Source organism: Cnephaeus nilssonii, assembly GCF_951640355.1.
Source record: "Cnephaeus nilssonii genome assembly, chromosome: 12".
Classification (NCBI taxonomy): Eukaryota; Metazoa; Chordata; class Mammalia; order Chiroptera; family Vespertilionidae; genus Cnephaeus; species Cnephaeus nilssonii.
Window position 1 is genome coordinate 27514568 of NC_137083.1, and position 22644 is coordinate 27537211.

General features: G+C 38.6%; 1 protein-coding gene across 2 annotated transcripts; it reads left to right on the forward strand.

Moving 5' to 3' along the window:
- The first annotated feature begins 337 nt into the window (after positions 1–337).
- On the forward strand, positions 338–22565 carry FAM133B (family with sequence similarity 133 member B). 2 transcript variants are annotated; one of them, XM_079786307.1, is made up of 11 exons: positions 338–482; positions 4666–4763; positions 6942–7020; positions 7667–7741; positions 8134–8166; positions 8599–8661; positions 9831–9923; positions 12031–12081; positions 17019–17111; positions 18822–18869; positions 21227–22565. In XM_079786307.1, exons 1-11 carry the CDS (start codon positions 459–461, stop codon positions 21311–21313), a joined length of 744 nt encoding a protein of 247 aa, XP_079642433.1. In that variant the 5' UTR covers positions 338–458; the 3' UTR covers positions 21314–22565. The 2 variants fall into 2 exon arrangements, with proteins under 2 accessions (XP_079642433.1, XP_079642434.1); XM_079786308.1 differs by lacking the exon at positions 12031–12081.
- The last annotated feature ends 79 nt before the right edge of the window (positions 22566–22644 follow it).

A 22644-nucleotide genomic window follows, 5' to 3' on the forward strand; every position in this document is an offset into this window, starting at 1 on the left:
TACCTTGGTTGCGGGCACATCCCCAGTAGGGGGCGTGCAGGAGGCGGCTGATCGATGTTTCTCTCTCATTGATGTTTCTAACTCTCTCTCTCTCTCTCCCTTCCTCTCTGTAAAAAAGTCAATAAAATATATTTTTTTAAAAAAATAATAAAAAAAAAAGAAATGGAAGAGAGCAAAACAATCCAATGCCAAAAGGAGGCGAGCTGTCCTGGTGAAGGCTGCTGTACAGAGAGAGCCTGTCCCTGGTGGGTGGTCAAGAACTGGAATGCGTGGCCGCCGGCGCCGGCCTCTCCTCCGCTCCGATAGGTGGCGCTGTGGCCAGACGCGGCCGCCGGTGCGCGCGGCGCCGCTCTCTGGGCGGGGTGGGGCCGTCGCCAGAAGGTCTGGTGAGCGCCCGCTTCGGCCGCTCCACTGGCCCGGTCGCTCTCGGCGTCTGGCTGCGCGCTCAGTCCAGCACCATGGGGAAGCGGGACAACCGGGTGGTGAGTATCTGGCGACGTGGGGCCCGCGGCACAAGAGCGGGATCCCTCAGCCTTCCCGGCCGGGCCTGAGGGTCGGTTGCGGCGCTGGGACCTGGAGCCCCAGGCCCCCCGTCCCAGCCCCCACGCGGGTCGGGACGCGCGTGCGCCGCGCTCGCAGTTGGCGTCCCCCTCGCTCTTCCCTCCCTCTTTCCTCTTGTCCTCCTCTTTGCTCTCCTAGCCTCAGCCACGCCGCAGCCTTTGCCAGCGTTCCCTGGCTCCCTATCTGCCGAACCGGGGCCAGCATTCCTCTCCCCCCCCCCCCCTATTTCTAGAGCTGCAAGAGCTCAGGGGGGGCCTGTTCTCTCCCATAAGTCTGAGGTTCATGGAGGCGCGGGGGCTCGCACCCCACTTCTGCGCCCCTCTCGTGCGCTCCCAGGTGGGATGGAGGCGCGGAGACCACCTACGCGGTCCCTGCGCCCCGGTTCTGGCGCAGGCGCGCTCCTGTTTGAAAACCAGGGTGGAGGCGTTTGGCTGGGGTCCGCCTCGCCCTTCACCTAGGAGGCCCCGTGAAGGAATGAGTGGCGTGAAAATAGTTGACTTTGGAGTCGGCTTGGAGTGTTGACTGTTTGGGATATCAGTTTTGATCCCCTCGGGGAGTTGGGTGACGTAATACAAGTTGCTTTTCTCTGAGCCTCAGTTTCTTCTTCTGTACAAGCTTAAGTGTTCACCCTCAACCTGTAGTTGAGACCACACAAAGGAAGATGGCCAGGCAGGTGCTTGGCATGGAAGTTGTTATTCTAGTAAATGAGATAGAAAGAGGTACGTGAACAGTAGAGTAAGAAATGGTATCTGATGGGGGTTTGAGGCTCCGAGGGCATTCCAAAGAGAAGGTACTTCGGACAGGTGGAGTTGGGAAGAAGGCATTCTAGAGGGCTACTCGGTTGGTTGGCTAGGAAAACCCAGGTTATGCAGCAGATTGGATGGGCCGTAAACATAAAAGATGAGCAGTAAACGTAGGTGGCAGCCTTACAGTTCCTAGGCTTGCCTATGCCGGATGAAAGCGAATGTACTAAATTGAATGAACTCGCTTTTTCTCGATTATTTCCTTTACACGGGAGTTGTTGTTTTGTTTTTGTTTTTTGGGGGGGGGGGGGGCGTTGCTAAATGATCTTAGCTTTTATAAAATGACTAGTGGTCCGGTGCACGAAATTTGTGCGGGGGCGGGAGGTTCCTCAGCCTGGCCTGCACCCTCTCCAATCTGGGACATCCCTCTTGCAATCCGGGACCGCTGGCTCCGAACCGCTCTCCTGCCTGCTTGATTGCTCCTAACCACTCTGCCTTCCAGCCTGCTCGCACCCAACTGTCCTCCCCCACCGGCCTTCTTGCCCCCAACTGCCCCCCCTTGCCAGCCTGATCGCCCCCAACTGCCCCCCCACCTGCTGGCCTGCTTGTCCCCAACTGCCTCCCCCGCTGGCTTGTTTGTCCCTAACTGCCTCTGCCTTGGCCCCGCCACCATGGCTTTGTCTGGAAGGACATCCAGAAGGTCTCCCGGTCTAATGAGCATATTACCCTTTTATTAGTGTAGATGACATTTCCCATCTTCAAAACGTTTGTTTTAGTTTTATGTAGTCTTCATAAGTCAAAGATGCCTTAGAAACAACTGTAGTAAACTTTGATTACAAGATTGAAGAGTGTTCTTTTCTCCCGCTTCCCTGGCTGTGGGTCAGAGCTTGTCTCCTGATTCTCCTAGAGTCGAAATGGTGGTCGGCTGGAACATTCTTCAGGCTTGAAGTGTTGAGTGTTTTGGCTCTGTGATGTGCGTGGGCCTTGAATGTTTAGAATGTATCAGGCCTTGGGTACAGGTTCATACAGAGGCCTGGGATGTTTTGTTTTACTCCGGAAATGTGTTGGTTTAAAGCATCCCTTTAAAGCATTTGAAAAATTTTCACAAGTGAGCTTCACTTACCTCAGGGCATTTTGATAACTCTGGGCTCTGCTTATTTCTCTGTATGGTGTCTTGGCGCAGAGTGTTCTGGTGACATTTTGTTTGCACTTCAAAGGTTGTTGATATGAAAACATGAAAAGACACAGATTGTCAAATTCACTGTTCCATTGTAATGGAGGAGGCAATGGAACTGTTTAATTTGGGACCAAAGCTTGGATCATCTGACCCTTAGCCCAGTAGTACATCATAATTCTTGATTTTAAATAACAAAATGAAGATATTGGCATTTTTCTTCTTACATTGATAAAATTATAGTTTTAAAGATGACACAATTGCTTTTTAAAAAACCATTAAATTTCAGAGGGAAAAATTTTTTTTAAATAGATTATATTTTAGAGCAGTTTTAGGTTCACAGCAAGATTGAGCAGAAAGTAGAGTTCCATGTACTCCCCGTGCCAACATGTACACAGCCTCCCCCATTATCAACATCCTGCTCCAGGTACATTTGTTACAGTGGGAGAACCGACATTGACACACCATTTTTACCAAAGTCCATAGCTCCATTAGGGTTCACTTGGATATTGGGCATTCTTTTTTTTTTCAATATATTTTATTGATTTTTTACAGAGAGGAAGGGAGAGGGATAGAGAGCTAGAAACATCAATCAAGCTGCCTCCTGCACACCTCCTACTGGTGATGTGCCCGCAACCAAGGTACATGCCCTTGACCAGAATCGAACCTGGGACCCTTCAGTCTGAAGGCTGACACTCTATCCACTGAGCCAAACCGGTCAGGGTGATACTGAGCATTCTTGAACAGAGTGTGTGTGTGTTTTAATTGAACATTTTAATTCTCCAGATTTATAAAGGGCCCTTAAATCATGATGGTCAGTCACTCTTTGTACCCATTGTTTTCCAGAAGTTTCCTTCATGGGTTTTTTTCTGTTACTTTGTACTCTCTAAGTAGATGTCTCCTCTAGATAAAAATAGGTAACTAAAGTAACAAATGAAGTTCTGCACATTTTGTCCTTAGTTTTACTGTATGCTCTTTCCAACCTGCCCACTTAATTCCTGTGAGCCCAGTTTGCCATCCTGAGTTTCAAAAACAGATTGTTTTCTTTTACCCAAACTCATGCAGCAGTTTGGAGCCACAGACAATCTATAATAATAAAAGTGTAATATGCTAATTAGACCGGACAGCCGAATGACCTTCGGGATGAAGCCACAGGGCTGCGAGGGCGGAGCCCCTTGCATGAATTTTGTGCAGCGGGCCTCTAGTTCTTACATATTAATACAAGTATTTAAAGCGATTGAGTGATAGTGAGATATTTCAAGAAATCACATAATTTCTTTATTTTAACAAATGCCTAACCAACCACCCCCTTAATGTTAGTATTCTTTTCCACACTGAAGCGTAACAAGTAAAAAAGCTTTACCTTTGTAAAACAGTTACCTTTTTTTTTTTTAAAGAAGACTTTATTTATTTATTTTATTTTTTTTAATATATTTTATTGATTTTCCACAGAGAGGAAGAGAGAGGGATAGAGAGTTAGAAACATCGATCAGCTGCCTCTTGCACACCCCCTACTGGGGATGTGCCCGCAACCAAGGTACATGCCCCTGACCGGAATCGAACCCGGGACCCTTGAGTCCGCAGGCCGACGCTCTATCCACTGAGCCAAACCGGTTTCGGCAGTTACCTTTTTTTTTGTTTTAAAAGTTTTTCTCGTGCATAGTAAAAGTATTGTTGCTCAACGATTGTGAGCACAAACTGAGAAAGACAAATATCACATGATCTCACTTATTTGTAGAATCTAATGAACAAATGAATTGACCAACAAAATAAGACCTGAAGCATGGAGGCATGGAACAGACTGACACACCTTGATGTGGAGCTGGAGGAACAGGAAGAGATAAACCAAAGAACTTATATACTAACAAATACCATTTGCTTTGTACCATTAATCCTTGCCTTAAACAAGAAACAGAATACTAGCCCTGCTGGTGTGGCTCAGTTGGTTGAGTGTCATACACTGAAAGGTTGCTTGATGGATTCCCCATCAGGGCACATTCCTGAGTTGCAGGCCCAATTCCCAGTAGGAGGCAGCCAATTGGTGTTTCTCACGTAGTTGTTCCTCTCTCTCTCCCTCTCCCTCACTCTCTAAAATCAATAAAAACATTTTTTTAAATTGCTTAATAAGTGAGCTTTTGTATTTTTAATGGTCATTTTGATGAAGTAAATTTTTGTTCTTTCCTCAAGGCTTATATGAACCCAATAGCAATGGCCAGATCAAGGGGTCCAGTCCAGTCTTCAGGGCCAACAATCCAAGATTATCTGAATCGACCAAGGCCTACCTGGTATTTGTGAAATAATTTACCTATTTGTGAAATATTCATACGTTTAAACAGTTACTGTTATAACTTTTATTGATTGCCAAGCAACTGCCAGATACGTAATTTTGAAGTAATATTTGATATGTGTTTTTTTAAATGTATGAAACTCATGCATGAATGTAAAGCAACCCACCACCCAAAATAGTTAACACACTACCAGATAATCTTTTCACACCAGTCTCTTCTCTATTCCCGAAAAATGAGCTTAACCTTGCATTGTTCTTTTTAAAGGGGTAAATTTGAGTAATCTCATCCTTCATTGATGTGTAAGTAGGTGTTAGGAAGGATAATGTTAGGCCTTGTTTCTAGTTTTATCTGCTGGCTTTTCCCGTTGTAAAATTTTTGCTTTAAATTGATGTTTTTTGCCCTTGTTGAGTGGCACTTATCTTTTGTAAATAACGTTCATCGAACTGGCCTTACTATTTTTAGTGTCTTCCTTATTATTAAATATCATACTCTTGAGGTGACACATGACAAGCTTGAGAGTTGTGAGTTTAGACTCCTAAGTGCCTCTGGAAGCTGGGCAACTGTAGTTGAAAGTTGTGCTTACATATAAGGGAATCCTTCCTTTGACTTAAGTAAGCATGTCCATCTCTTACAGAATTCATGAGTGCTATTGTTGACTGTTGCAGGATGCCAGAAAATAAATTATCCTAAAACAAAGTATATTTTGTTTTTAAAATTGGGGAGAAGGAATGAATTTAAAGAGGATTGTGCTCAATGCAGTATAACATGTGTGTCAGAGGTCCCCAAGAAAACTCCGAGGTTGAGTAATTCGCTAGGACTCACAGATAGTTGTACGTGTGGGTAAGATTTGTTACAGTGAAAGGATACCAGTCACAGTCAGCAAAGGGAAAAGGCACATGGGTGAAGTCAGGAAGACTGAGTGCAGGCTTCCAAAGCTTCCTCTCTCGTGCAGTTGCACAGGATGTGTTTTAATTCCCGTGGCAATAGTTGTGATAACACGTGAGATATTGCCAACCAAGGGAGTTCATGGGGAGTCTGTGTGCCCAGGGTTTTAATTGAGAAATGGCCAGCCTCTGCCTCCCTGGGGCCAAAACTCCAGACTCCCAGAAGGAATGCAGGTGTTCAGCCTAAACTATAAAGTTTGTACAAACAGGCATAGTAAACCACTCTTATCAGGGAATGGTAAGGACCCACCTAATATCCAAGATCCTAGACACCAGCCAGAGCCAGCTGTGTAAGCAGGCCTTTCTACAAATAAGCAGTCCAGTGTGCTGTGCTCTCTTTTCTGCACATGTGTGAGGTACATTATAAGATGGGTGATTTACTAATAGAAAGTAGTGTTTCAGTAAATAGACCTTAGCTCACTCTAATGCTGAAACTACTAAAGCTTGTGACATTAGGCAGATTTCTAAACTGCCCCAGACTGCAGCTACAGTAATTAATTCATCTTGGAGTAAAAGAATACTTTTTCTCGGGATTGTTGTGAGGATTGAAGGAAAGTGTATTTAAAACAGTGCCTGTAACATGTAGTACTCAAATGTCTCCTGTATTAAACTTTTATAATCCACTAGCAGCCCATTTGCACGAAGATTCGTGCAATAGACCTTCATTCACCTGGCTGCCTGTACCAGTTTTCTGCCGACACCAGGGACCCAGGCCTTGGCTGTGGCCACCGCCTTCTGCCTTCTTTCAGGGTCGGGGCTTGGCCCCGGGCGGCGGCCTTGGGCTCGGCTGCACCCCAGCCTCCCTGCTAAGGATCCTAGGAGCCGACCCCCAGTGGTTGCCTGCTATCCGTCGCAGGCTCCCCGCTGGTGCCCAAGGCCGCGAAAGCCTTCGCCCGAGGCTTTCCCGGCCTTGGGCTCGGCCGCACCCCAGCATCCCTGGGACGGTTTCCTGGTGGGCGTGGCTTGTGGGTGTAGCGAAGGTATGGTCAATTTGCATATTACTCTATTGTTAGGTAGGATGTTTAGAAAAGGAGTGATTAGTGTTATCTGTTAGGCTTTATTATGATAATTGATTCACAAGGATGTGAACACAAATTCAAAATTCATCAATACTGGAATGGAGATTTATAAGTTAGGATACTAAGAAAAATTTGTTTATGAAGTTTTATTTATAAGCATCCATCTCTAATTTGAATTCTTAAAAACAAATTTTTACATTCTATTTTTTAAGGGAAGAAGTGAAAGAACAGCTAGAAAAGAAAAAGAAAGGCTCCAAGGCATTGGCTGAATTTGAAGAAAAAATGAATGAGGTTTGTACCTTTTTTAAAAAATAGGCTAATGTTTGTTGTAAGAAGAATGAAATAATTTTTTAATAAATGAAGGGTTTTGGCCTACCTCTTTAGGGTAAGGGGGCTCTGTATTTCACACGTGTTTTTGTTTTATTGAGTACAGGTTTGTATATACGTAAATGTATGACTGTTTTAAGAAAGAGAGGAAAATCATCTTACAGTAATTTAAATCATCTTGAAGTTTTCTAAATGTAAAGTTCTGCCCCTTCTCTCCCCCATCCACATCTTATCCTGAGATTTCCATGGTGATATTTGCTTGCTTTGATTGCAAACACTTATCAGCATTTCAGCCACAGTATAGATTAATTTAATTTTCACTGTTTGGAAAAGGAATCTAACCATCTTTGTTAGAAAAAAAAATTCCTAGCCTCAGTAATACCTAGTCTCAATATACAGTGGAGAATTCCTATCTCTTAATGTCCTCTTTGAAAACAACTGGCAGAGGCTTGTTTGGTGATAGAGTAGAGGATTCTGGCACCTGGAGTATCCTTTGTAATTAGAGGCTGGATGGGTGAGAGGATTGAGAAAGTTAACAGTGGCTGTCTTACATGTTACAAGTATTGGAAGGGGATAGAGCCCTCTGATGGTGTTTATAACCTTTTTGCAGAACTGGAAAAAAGAACTAGAAAAACACAGGGAGAAATTATTAAGTGGAAGTGAGAGCTCATCCAAAAAAAGACAGGTAAGACCATTTTTACTTTACTGCTATCCTTAATTTCACAGTTGGGTTTCCATGATACTGCTGTGTACTATTATTAATAGACTAGAGGCCCAATGCACAAATTTGCGCACATTGAAAGGAAATTAATTAGAAGAAATATTTGAGAGACCACGGAGGACCTGCGGGAGGTCTCCAGGGCATGTCAGGCCCTTCGCAATCAGCCAGACCCCAGCAGCAAGCTAACCTACCCGTTGGAGCATCTGCCCCCTGGTGGTCAGTGCATGTCATAGCGAGTGGTCAACCAAATGGTTGGCCCATCAGTCGGACACTTAGCATATTAGGCTTTTATATATATAGATACATTTGAAAATTCACATTAGCTTATTTAGGTTTGTACTTTTGTTTGCTTATAGAGAAAGAAAAAAGAAAAGAAGAAATCTGGTAGGGTGAGCAAAACTTTTCCATTTTTCTAAATATTATAATTAAAAGCCTACGAAAAAAGTAAGAATAATTTATATAGTCTGTATGCTAATAACTCTTTGCTAACTCTAGATGAATCAAAGAGCTTGGAGGTCCTTTGATTGTTATGGGTGGTTTTGTTCTATTTCTGATATAAAAGACAGGTGCCAACCTCCTTATAACCTAGTAACTCTTGTATTGCTATTAAAGAGGGGAAATTGACCACCATTGCTATATCTGTTACTTTGTTGAGCCTCTTCTGTGAGAAAATGTGACATTTGACATTTTAATACTTAAGTGTTATGAAGATGGCATCTGTTTATCAGACACTAGGTTGATTTTGTTAAGTATTTGAGAGACTTAGTAAAAGAAAAAATTCCTGCATCTCACAAGCTTTAATTGTTTTGTGCTTGGTCAAGTATTCATCTTCTTCTTCATCAAGCTCTGATTCTTCCAGCAGTTCTTCAGATTCTGAAGATGAGGTAAGGTTTGTCTATGATGACCCATGAAATATCTGTAATTTCTTTCATGACAAAGGAAACACATTATGAAATATTAGTTAAAAATGTTTATTTACAGGTTTGTTTTTTAAAAATATATTTTATTGATTTTTTACAGAGAGAAAGGGAGAGGGATAGAGAGTTAGAAACATCGATGGGAGAGAAACATCCATCAGCTGCCTCCTGCACACCCCCTAGTGGGAATGTGCTGGTAAACATGCCCTTGACCAGAATCGAACCTGGGACCCTTGAGTCTGCAGGCCGACGCTCTATCCACTGAGCCAAACTGGTTAGGGCAAGGTTTTTATTACCTCTGAGAGCACTGATGTAAATAGATATTTAGATATTTAAATATTGATGTATATGTTTTTTAGATTTTGAATTTGTCTTGTTCATTTAAAAATATGAGTAGAAGAAATGCATTTGAAAAATATAAAATGCTATTTGACAAGATGCTAGGAATTATGTGTGACTCAAATCACTTGACTTTACTTATTTATTTATTTATATATTTATTTATTTATATATTTTTTTTATTGATTTTTTATGGAGAAGAAGGGAGAGGGATAGAGAGCTAGAAACGTCGATGAGAGAGGAACATCAATCAGCTGCCTCCTGCACACCCCCCACTGGGGATGTGCCCGCAACCAAGGTACATGCCCTTGACCGGAATTGAACCTGGGACCCTTGAGTCTGCAGGCCGACGCTCTATCCACTGAGCCAAACCGGTCAGGGCTCACTTGACTTTTTATAAAACAGGGAAATGATATGTTACATTTTTTAAAAAAAATATATTTTATTGATTTTTTACAGAGAGGAAGAGAGAGGGATAGAGAGTTAGAAACATCGATGAGAGAGAAACATCCATCAGCTGCCTCCTGCACACCCCCTACTGGGGATGTGCCCGCAACCAAGGTACATGCCCTTGACTGGAATCGAACCTGGGACCCTTGAGTCTGCAGGCCGACGCTCTATCCACTGAGCCAAACCGGTTTCGGCGATATGTTACATTTTAAATATTAAGTAAAGCGTATGTTTAAAGCTGATCCTTTCATTAACTTTTGTATATTGATAAAGATTTGATAATACTAAAATGCATCTATTATATTTTTGAAACAGAAAGCAAATATTTCTAAAAATGTTTTATACAGGATAAGAAACAAGGAAAAAGGAAAAAGAAAAAGAAGAACCGTTCACATAAATCTTCTGAAAGCTCCATGTCAGAGACTGAATCAGACAGTAAGGTAAAATTACTTAAATTAATACCATGTTGGATAGTGAAGACTTGTAATTAGGTTTCTCTTTTAGTTCTTCCTATCTTAAATTGCTCTCAGTTTCAAATTGAGATGTTCTGTGCCACTTAATATCTTACATATGGCATTTAATTGTTCTCTAAATATTTTCCCACACAAGTTTCTCTCTCAATACATCCATGATAGTTTTATGATAAGCCTGGCTGGCATTATTTTTCCCATCTATAATAATAAAAGGGTAATATGCTAATTAGACCAGATGAAGCTGGGGCTGCAAGGGCAGCCGGGGTCCAGGGTGCCAGAGGGAAGCTGGTGCTGGCAGCTGGGGGAAGGAAGGCCTACTCTTGCATGAATTTCGTGTATCGGGCCTCTAGTTTTCATGAAACATCAAAGTTGAGCCCAGCTGGTGTGGCTCAATTGGTTGAGCATTGTCCCATGCACCAAGAGGTTGCTGGGTTGATTCCTGATCAGGGCGCATGCCTGGGTTTCAGGCTTGATCCCCAGTGGGGGCCATGTCGGAAGCAGCTGGTCTGTCATTGATGTTTTATCTCTTCCTCTCCCTCGCTCAAAAAAAAAATCAATGAAAAAAGCTTTAAAAAAAGCATTGCCAAAACCGGTTTGGCTCAGTGGATAGAGCGTCAGCCTGCGGATTGGGAGGTCCCGGGTTCGATTCCGGTCAAGGGCATGTACCTTGGTTGCGGGCACATCCCCAGTAGGGGGTGTGCAAGATGCAGCTGATGGATGTTTCTCTCTCATCGATGTTTCTGACTCTCTATCCCTCTCTCTTCTTCTCTGTAAAAAATCAATAAAATATATTTTAAAAAAAAAAGGCATTGTTCACAGAAAAAAATGTCTTGCTTAAATTTATACAGCTAGTATTAGAATTAGAACTTGAATATGTGTTCTACTATCTGGTCTAGTATCTTTTCTACTGTACCTAAGTCTGTTCTCTACTAACCAGAATTGTCTACAAATATGCTCTCAAACATTAGTGGTCATAAGAAAAACATGCACGTTGCAATAAAAATGTAATTTCCTGGGCCTCATTTTCAGAGTCTGATTAGTCTCAAAAGTCTACATTTTTAACAGATGTCCTCTGTGATTCTGATACAGAGGTGTCCATGGACCACAGTGGACAAACTGTCCTAGGCTCCCAGGAGAACAAAGCAACCGTTTTGTTTTGTGGCAGATAGCTACTTCTCTAGTGAGATTTCTTCTGACAAAATGCCTGGAGTCTAAGGAGTATTCAGCAAAATTGTTTTTTTTCTTTCTCTTTTAAAGCAAAAAGCCAGTCTAATGATATTGATAGCTAACATGTTTGAATGCCTACTACATGTTATTCACAGTTCTAAGCACTTGACATGTTAACTCAATTCCCTCAAAAACTCTATGAAGTAGGTATTTGTTATCCCACTTTATGGGTAAGAAAAGCTCAGGGAGGTTATTAATAATTAGAACTGAGGGATTCAAAAGCAAAAATTCTTACCTTCCCTTCTTATAAGGAGAGTAGGGAAATCAGATTGGTAGATGTCTGAGCACACAGTGAATTAGAACTCCTGTGCATAAGACCACCAGAGACAAAATTAGGCAATGACATAAAGTCTTATAGTAAAATACACCATGTGGTTTTCATAGACAGTATGTCATTTTTGGTGTACATATATTTGATACATGGACAAATACATGAAGAAGCCTATTTCTTTACAATCACATGTATACACAACACATTTCTTCTATATATATTTTTTAAATATATTGATTTTTATGAAGAGGAAGGGAGAGGGATAGAGAGTTAGAAACATCAATGAGAGAGAAACATTGATCGGCTGCCTCCTGCACACCCCCTACTGGGGATGTGCCTGCGACCAAGGTACATGCCTCTGACCGGAATGGAACCTGGGACCCTTCAGTCCACAGGCCGACGCTCTATCCACTGAGCCAAACCAGTTAGGGCTCTTCTATATTTTTAAAATAAAATTCTGGTATTGAAGTAAACTTTTTTCAGTTATAGAACTAATCACCTTTTTGGTATTTTTATCTTTATGCTATTATGCTGTATCTTTTACATTTAAAATTGATAAAATATTTGTTTGTTTAGGATAGTTTAAAAAAGAAAAAGAAGTCAAAGGATGCAAGTGAGAAAGAAAAGGTAATTATAATTTTACATTGCCTTAAGTAATCTGTCATACAATACTTCATTTAAAGGAATAAACAATAATGTGTTCCCCTTTTTAACTTGAGATTTTTGGGGGGTTTTTGGCTTTTATGGTATGTCATGTTGATTTAAGGAAATTATTTGTTGGTTTCATTATTGATTAGAAGATAGAAGAGTATTCCTGCAGAAAGTTTGAATTTATGTAACTTAATGGATTATCTCAGATTACAAATTTTAAGTAATGGAGATTAAACATTTCCTTTGTTTCTTCAAGTCGTTTTATGATTATTAAAAACTAGAGGCCTGGTGCACGAAATACGTGCACTGGGTGGGGGGGTGTCCACTCAGCCCGGCCTGTGCCCTCTCGCAGTCTGGGAGTCTTTGAGGGATATCCGACTGACAGCTTAGGCCCACTCTCCCTTGGACATCCTTAGCGCTGCTGCGGAGGCGGGAGAGGCTCCTGCCACCACTGCTGCGCTCGCCAGCTGTGAGCCCAGCCTCTGGCTGAGCGGTGCTCCCCCAGTGAGATCAGGCCGAAACTGGCTCTCCAACATCCTCCAAGGAGCGCTGGGTTGCGAGAGGGCTCAGGCCAGGCTGAGGGACCCCACCAGTACATGATCGGGGATGGGGAGAGACGCAGGATGTTGGCCAGCTGGGGAGGGACCACGGAAAGGCTCCAGGGAATGTCCGGCCCATCTTGCTCAGTCCTGATTGGCTGGACCCCAGCAGCAAGCTAACCTACTGGTCGGAGCACCTGCCCCATGGTGGTCAGTGCACATTATAGCTACTGGTCAACTGTCTGCCCCAGTCAGTGCATAACATAGCAAGTGGTTGAGCTGCGTTAGCATATCATTAGTATATTACACTTTGATTGGTTGAATGGCCGACAGGTCGACCAGACACTTAGCATATTAGGCTTTTATTATGTAGGATAAAGCCTAAGGAAAGCAATTACTAAATGAAAAAAAACTGAACGATTGTCACTGTATTTTACTGTCTTTTTATATAATTTTTAAGAATTGAGTGAAATTCACATAATATTCCATTACTCATCTTAAAATTACAATTTGATGGTGTTTAGTGTATGTACAATGCTGTGCAACAACCACCTCGCTCTAGTTTTAAAACTTTTTCATCACCCCTTTGCAAACAACCTATAAAGTAGAATATTATAAGCAAAAGCAACATAACCATATAACCTCTAATCTGCTTTCTATGTCTATGGATTTGCATATTCTGGGTATATCATAAAAGCAGTCATACAATATGTAACCTTTCCTGTCTGACTTCTTTCCTTTAGTGTAATGTTTTTGAGGTTCATCCAAGTGATAGCATGTATATCAGTACTTTGTTCCTTTTTATGAATGAATAACATTCCATTGTATGTATATACCACAATATATTTATCCATTCATCTATTAGTAGATATTTGAATTGTTTCTGCCTTTTGGCTAAGATGAATAATGCTGCTGTGAGCATAAGTATGCAAGTTTCTGTGTGGACATAATGTTTTCATTGATCTTGGGTATATACCTAGGAGTGCTTTTCATATCAATTTGCAGATACAAATTCACTAAGATACTAAAAAAAGAAACTTGTGGCCAAGTTGGGTTAATTATATGAATTCAAAGATAAATGTGTTAATATAATTTGTGATGTAAACTGGCCAAAAGAAACCATATGGTTATTTTAATAGTGATTCAACATTAATTTCTCATTTTAAAAACCATTATAGAATAAGTGATTACTTACATGTTTTTAAAAATGTATATGTCATATGTGAGGTATAAAACAAAAAGCAGCAAACAAACAAACCAAACAAACTCATAGATACAGACAACAGAATGATAGTTACCAGAGGGGGGAAAAGTACTAGACACTTTCTCCTTCTTTAGAGGCAGCTATTTCTGAATTAGTGCGCATCCTTCCTTCCACATTTATACACTTTGGTTACATATATTCATAAATAGTGTAGAGTATTTTTTATCTTCAAAATGGTATCGTGTTTCCTTCTGAAACTTGCTTTTTTCAGTCAACATTGCTGTTGAAAGTTATCCTTGTTGATACTCTCAAGTTGGTTGCTTTTGCTTTTAGTATTCCATTATATTAATTTGCCACGGTTATTGCTCCATTCTGATTGTGGACATCTAGATTGTTTTCATTTTTCAGTAATGCAAACAGTGCTTCAGTGGCTGTTTTTGTATCCATTTTTCTTTTCCACAAGTTATTGTTAATATTCTGATATATACTTGGGACTAGGATTCCTCGGTGCTAGGATGTACACACATTTAACTTGTCTACCTTTTGCTCACCAAAGTGCTTATTATTAATTTGCATTCCTGCTAGTAGCATATGATAGTATTTTTGTTACATACATACTTGTCAACACTGGGAGGCTTCAGCACTTTAAACTAGTGTGCTGCAGGAATGTTTAAAACATGCAATACCTGACTATTTAGTCAGGAGCACTGACCTCTTTTTCCTCAGATTGTCAACTGAAAAAATGACAACAGTCAACACAACAATAGCTGTCCGGTGTGAATGAATAAAAATTGTACCTATCTTTTTGTCAGATTGCAAAAAATATATTTTTTGGTGTGCCACAGAATTTTATTAATTAGTTTGTGATGAAAAAGGTTGAACATCACTGGTATGGATGGTTGAGCCTTTCCATTTGCTTATTAGCCATTCAGATTTCATTTTCTGTGAGTTGTGAATTGCCTGTTTTGTCTTTGCCCATTTTTTTGTTGGATTGTTTTTTATCTTTCTGATTGATAAGAGTTAAATATTTTTGGATACTGTTACTCTTTTATACACATGACTATCATCTTTTATGTCTCTTAATCTTGCTTAGGTTTTCTGTTGTAAGGGATAGGTTGTAATTTTAAGTCATATATATCAATCATTGTTTTTAGCCCCATTTTTAGTTTAAATTGTTGAGAAAGTACAATGTGATGTCCGGTTAGAAAACATAATGGAAGAATTGAACAGGACTTATTTGAAGAAAACTATAAATCTATTCAGAGATGCATATGAAGATTTAATAAATGTTCCTGGGTATGACATTCCCTACTAGATGTTAAATCATTTTAAATGCTTTGATTAAAACAATGTAGTATGGTATGAAATGAAAAACAAAACAATGGAACAATATAGAGTTCAGGTTAAAATTTTTAAGTGTTTGTGGAATTTAATATATGATAAAGATGGCTTTTCTTGGGACAAAATTACTAACCATTTGTGAAATATAAAGCTAGACACTCATTAAGGCCAAGTAAATTCTAGATAAGTCAGTTTTAAATTATGAAAATATAACTAGAGAAAGACATGATGAATATAATATTGGGGTAGCGAAAGACTGCGCCTCAAAAAACTTGTGACCATATAATTCTAATTCTGAGTGGCAAAAAAGATCACAAAAAAATAAACCATGAACAAAGTTTAAATATAATGAATAGACTTAAGAAAAAGTAGTAATACATAATTCAGAAATGTAATGATCTTTAGTATTAAAGAACACTTCACAAACAGAAAAATTGGTAAAATATGTGTTTAGTAATTCTAAAAGTAAATATGAACTGTAATCCAATAATCTGACATTAATATGATAAAAGAGCCTGATAAAAGAGGCTTTATGGTAAAGTGTGACTCAAAAAATGAAATAAAAAAACAATTGTGGGGTTGTGGGAGATTGAGAACATCATTTGGGTGAAGGCTACTTTGGTCTTTGCCTTAGTCATTATTATTAGATCAAGGTTTTACACTTAAGTACCCTTCACTGTATTTCAACTTTGTTTTTAATAGCAAAGAACACATATGGCTGCCCTCCAGAAGGAGATTGGTTAAGTAAATTGTGGCATATACTTTCAATGAATGTCAAAGGCCGCCATAAATGACGATGTAGTTGGCATGGAAAGATACTATTGGGTGAGAAGAGCGGGTTCCAAACAGCAAGTATTGGTGTAAACTTGTAAATATACACATAGGAGGATGTTTACAAAAATCTTAATGGTTTAGGTAGTGGGATTTAGGTGAATTTTCTTACAATGAGCATTTATAATTTCTACCAAAATAATAAACCTGTTAATCACCTGTAATCTAATACATAAGATCACTGTTAGTTTATTTTCTACATGAATTTTTTGTTTATATCTTCAAAATTGGGTTCATGCTGCATAAAGTTTTATATTATTTTTATATTTTAAGATTAGGGGTGAGCATTTGTCATTGTGTGGTTCTGTTGTTTTTGTTGTTAGAAACTACTTGAGACATACAGAAAAGGTATATGGAAAAATAGTAAAATGATAACCAGCATGTCCACTTTGAAGCTTTAGTAAATCCTAACACTTTAGTTCTTAAAATATATATTTAAGTCCTAAGTTCTCCTCCAGTATCACTCTGAGACCCACTCCTTCCCCAGGTATGCATTTTTTCATCATTAAAAATACTTAGAGACAAAGATTTTTTTAAATGTGAATTTAATACTTAATGCACTAAAGAAATTACTGTGTACAGTTCCTTTTAGATCATTGCAAATAGTTATCCATTGATTTTCTTTTCTACAGCACTGTCTAGATCAGGCCTGTCTGATCCAACTTTGGGTAGAAACAAAGGAATTAGAATACAAGGGACCCAAATCTTGTACCATCTATATAGTTCCTTATGACTTTGTAAAATTCTATCGTGTATAGTTAAATAAGGAGGATATTACATCTAAGTGGATATGTAGTTATTCCTTTTTAAATTTTTAATAAGAGCATTACTTCATTGGAATTAAAGACTGAATCCTGGTAAATGTCACTTTTAGACATCTCTAAAATGAAAATGGATTATCATTTTATGATAATTGGAAGAAATGTTACTAGAACTTAGAAATAAAATTTGCATGGCATAGTAATATGTCAAGGTACATGTATTTTTTTGTTTAATAGGACATTAAGGGGCTCAGCAAAAAGAGAAAGATGTATCCTGAAGATAAACCTTTATCATCTGAGTCTTTGTCAGAGTCAGATTATATTGAGGAGGTAAGTATATGATCAAGTCTATTTTCTTCACTATAAACTGTCTAGTTATTTGATTTAACAAATATTAATTGAAAAACAAAATACTTCGTAAGTATTTGATTTACTTTTCTAGTTTGATGTACCAAGAAAAAGAAGTTCCATTTCAGAATAATTTTTGCATTTTTCCATAAGATAATTATATTACTATTATTTTACAGTTAACCATATTCTCAGATACCTTTCCAATCTGAGATATGTATGTTATTTTTATTCTTCTAATATTTTATTTTATTATACTATATTTTTAATTACTATATTTTATTATACTACTTTACACCATACAACATGAAAGATGCTGTATGGTATAAACTAGATTGAAACCCGGCATTCCCTTGTTTTTGTTAGAAAGGTGATGAGGTGGAGCAGAAATGTTTACGTGATCTCAGTTTTTCTATCTGTAAAATAAAGGAATAGGATGAGGTCATCTATACAGTCCTTTTCAGCTCTGATATCCCTGTCTTAAATTTTGTACTCTCTTAGAAATATAGTCCATTTTTAGCTTTAGGTCTGTAAGTTATCATCCTTAAAGTATTTCTTGGAATTGGCTTTCTCGTTTGTAAAATAGGGCCTATTGCTCTCATTTTTTAGCAATATTTTGTAATGCCCCCTGAAATGAAATTTGTAGCTTTTATATAAATGTATATTTATATATATAAAACCTACACGTTTTTATATATTACTGTCCCCTAACAGAAATAGAAGAAATACAAGAAAATAATAATCCATTGTTTTTATTAAATTACATTTCAGTATGTAGATGGTTGCGTATATCTTAAAACCCTGTATAAAGTACTTTCCACAGTACAGTAAATTTAACTTCTCTGTTATAAATAGGGTCATTACATGAATGTCTAGCAGGCTATTTGGCAGTCCTGTCAGGGCTGTCCTAGACATTGTGTGACAGTATCATCTGTGTTGGCCTGGTTAAATGTAGATGCAACACAGCTGCCACCATTCCCATCATTGTTATGACAAGATAACAAAAAATAATAATTTCCTGAGTGCTCTCTAGAGCACTTATCTTAATACATAAAATACATTACATTGGACGTAACGTTAAATACATGCAAGCTTTAGCAACTTTGAATTTTATCTGTATCCAGTGTACTATACTTTAAAAGATTAAAATAAAATATTAATGGAGTGTTCATTCTTACTTAAAAGGATTTTAATTAATTGGTTTATACTGCATACATTATGTGTATAATTATTATTTATCGAACACCATAGAGTTAGAGAAATCCCCACTTTATTACAGGCACTTCCCCTGAGGGTATATATAATTTCCATTTTACAGATGATGAAACTGAGGGTAATACATGGCAGAGGTAGGATTCAGAGCTTGGTCTATTTTATTTATTTCAGTGCTCATGTTTTTTATCCATTGCACCTCACTGCTTTTTTAGGTTCTGAAAGGGAATATAAGAGAAGCCCTTTAGAGATTTGAGATCTTAATTTCCCTCTCTTTAAAAAATATTTTTTTATTTAATTCTCATTGTGATCTAACGGGTTTGAGGTTATACAAGGCACTTAAGATGTCATTTGATTGTCAAAATGTTTTTGGCATATACATTTTAAAGATGCAAGGTATATTAGGGAATGAAAAAGAAATGCCATGAGTACAAGTTACATATTTGTCTTCTTTTCTCCACAAAAACTTAAACTTTTTAGGTACGGGCAAAAAAGAAGAAAAGCAGTGAAGACAGAGAAAAAGCAACAGCAAGTATCACTTATGTTTTTACATGACAACATATGTATAGTTCAGTGATGGGCAACCTTTTGAGCTTGGTGTGTCAAACTTCGCTAAAAAACTGAGCATAACTCGGGTAGTGTGTCACTTTGAGGAAAAAACATTATTTTGCAAATGTTTCATCCTCAGGAGCAGCAAATGTTTCATCCTCGGCATGCGGCCGCCTCAGCGGCCGCGTGTCATCAGAAATGGCTACGCGTGTCAGTGCTGACACGCGTGTCATAGGTTCGCCATCACTGGTATAGCTGGTTTTATTTAATATAAATTGAGTCATGGGTAAAGCATGATTGCATTTACTAGGACCAAATAAATATTTATTGTGGTGTTCAACTTCACTTAATGGGTTGGAGAAAATTAAGTTGTTTCAGGGAAAGGAAAGAATACCCTCATGCCAAGCATGTTCTGTTTCCATTTCAGTATTTTACTGTTAGAAATGTAAGCTCAAACTTTTGTTTGACTTTCTGAAGGTGTAGTATGAAATATGATATTAAGGTATGGTGATTCCCTCTATCTTCAGTAGTAGTTACTTCCAGATCAACCAAACCTGGTAATAACAGTAAAGGCCTCTCTAAGCTCAAGCTGCAGTGAGGAATAAGCTGGAATACGACAGCATAAATGATTTATTAATAAAGATTATTCTTTTGATCATTTCTAAAGCCAGCCCTGCTGTTCTGCAGATTGAGAAGGAGGAAAGGAGGAGGAGGAGAATAAGGGAAACGGAAGCAGTATTCAAAGTAGACCCATCTAGAGAAAGTGAATACAGAAACCAAAGAGTAATGCGGACCCTGTCAGCAAAGTAACCTGGGGCACTCAGTATGCTAAGTGTGGACCATGGCCTTTAAAGGCATTTTTTTAGGGAGAGGTGAAATAAAAATGAGAACATCATTTGTAGATTTGAGGGTAACTCCCATCATTTCCCTAGCTCTTAAGATGGGGGTCCTTCTCTGATAAGAAGGTTCATTTGGTAATGTGTGATTCAAAATTAACATTCTGGTGTGTAGGCTGATGTTCCAACCAACTGAACTACCTGGGCAGGGACAAAACTTATTTTTAAAAGCCCAAACACAAGATTTTGGACTCTTTGTCCCTGTGTACTTGGCTTGTAATGAAAAGAATGATGAAAGTTAGCTGAGGTCCACAGAGTGTTAGAGGCCTGTGAGAGAAGGGAGGATTATGGAAAGTTTAATAGATAAGGAAATGAGTGGGAAGCTTTGCTTTTACTACCCTTCTGTGTCTCTCTTCTTGCTTTTTATTTTCTTCTCCTGAAACAAATAGTCTATCATTTGGTATCATCTTTCCAGTATGTTTCTAAAAGTTCCACTTTCTCTTCTGCATCTGAAGCAGTCACGAAAATCCGAGTTCAGCAAAATTCTAATTCCCTCTATCCAATGACAATTTGACTGCTTTTACAAGGCTTCAATGGCATTTTCCTCAAACAGTCAAACATCTGTCTTACTAAGCTAAATAAGACTTTTCAGCTCATGTGCTAGGGGGTGAGAGTGGCCGGGGAGAGGTCAATGGGGAAAAAAGGAGACATATGTAATACTTTAATCAATAAAGAATTTTTTTAAAAAAAGACTTTTCAACTATCCATCCATATTTTGTACCAGTTAGTTGTTAACTTAATTCAAGTGCTCTCAGTGTAAGCAGTACATAATGTCGCTTTCTATTTACTTAAAAATGGCAGATTTAATAGATAGATTCTTTGAAAACTGATTTTTGCATAAACCATTGTTTTGCTGTGGTGTGGGGATTACTTTGCAGTAACTACAAATACTTTACCTTTAGAAAGTAAATAAATGAAATTAGCAACTGATACCATGTTATTTTCTATGGGAAATTTTGGTTAAAGCTACATTAATGTGCTAATGATTTAAAAGTTTTTCCTTACCCTTTTGGAAATCGCAAGCACTCTTCATCATGATTGATATTGGTTATTGAGACTTGTCAAGAAATGCTTTGAGTAGCTTACTTGATTGTGTGGATTGTTAAAATATATATTTTATTGATTTTTTTCTACAGAGAGGAAGGGAGAGGGATAGAGAGTTAGAAACATTGATGAGAGAGAAACATCGATCAGCTGCCTCCAGCATACATACGCCCCACTGGGGATGTGCCTGCAACCAAGGTACATGCCTTTGACTGGAATCGAACCTGGGACCCTTCAGTCCGCAGGCCAATGCTCTATCCACTGAGCCAAACCAGTCAGGGCTGATTGTGTGGATTGTTGAAATAACTGTCCATTAGCTCAAAAGTACCATGGTAAAGTTGTTTTTAATTTGCATATTTTCATGTAGAAATGTCTAACATGGAACTATCTCTACAGGAAAAGACAAAAAAGAAAAAGAAGCATAAGAAACACAGTAAGAAAAAGAAAAAGAAGGCTGCTAGTTCAAGTCCTGACTCACCGTGAAAGGCAAAATCAGGATTCCCTTATAAAGAAAGTGCAATGTCTGAGGAGATCTCAACTGTGAAAATAATGACATATTTACTAAAATGCATGACCTTTGTTGTTTCTAGAATTATTCCTGGATTGTTCAGTAGCCACTCAGATGCCGCTGTGTGAAAGGGCTATAAGAGTTCCCTGCTCCTTGAACATCTGTCTTCGTTCTCTTCCATTGCTTAATAACTCTGGGAGATAATACACTGCAATTGTACTAGTGGTTGGTATTTGGGAATAAAGTTAATATTTTTGACTAGAATTATCTAATGATAAATGAACAGAAATTGAGTCTGGATACATCATTAAGGTGTAAACAGAAATGATCAGATGACTCTAGTTAATGTTTTTGAAGTAGGGATTACATTGATATTTTAAAATCCTTACTCTGTAGATAAGTGTATTTTAATTTTTTCCCCCTGTATACTTTTATTTACTTGGGGAAGGAGCTTTTAAGGGTGGAGGTGGTTTGCTATTTCTTTAGCTAGCAGAATAGCGTGCCTTTTGTCCTCACACATCCTATTTTTGCGGACACAGTAGCCATGCTTCATGAGGAGGTCAGAGCTGGGTATGGCAGTCTTGCGCTTTATTGAGCTTAGTAACATCCTTGGTCTCTCATGCTGCTTTGAGTGAATCAGAGAAGCAGCCTTTTGCAGCACGAGAAAGCCCCAGAAGCTCTGGAATTTACCTCCACTTCAATAATACTGAATGATTTTTTAGCATTAGAATGTGTTGTAACATTTGGATTAATTTTGACTACACTTTGGCTTTGGGAAGGAGTCATTTCCAATAGACACTGGTACTTTTTGAACTTGATAGCTAAAGATTCTAAAATGCATGTTTTATACTGTTAAGTTTTAACCAGTCAGGAATATTTTATGTAACCAGTGATAGCTATTTTTTGTATGAATTTTGTTTAGGCTGTAATGTTTAGCTTTTATTAACTTTTTATTCTTGCTATCTAAAATTCCTTACTGCATTTAATGGCGTTCTTGCCAAAATATTTAGCATGTGAAAAGCAGAGTTTAGATTTGGTTTGGTTGGTTTTGTTTGTAACAGCTTCATATTGAAGCTGAGACTTACCATACACAAGTTGAGTGGCAGGCCTGGTATGCTGTGTCTTGTTACATAAAGCTCTTGCCAGAATCTTAGTAAATATAATGTTTTAAAAGTTTGTCTTTGTATATTCATAAAAAACATGACAAGTTAAACTTAAGTGAGAATTACATTATTGCTCTTTCTGTGTCATTTTACTAAGATTTTGTGCCTCGTATCTCCTGCTGTGAATTGTTTACTAGTTATGT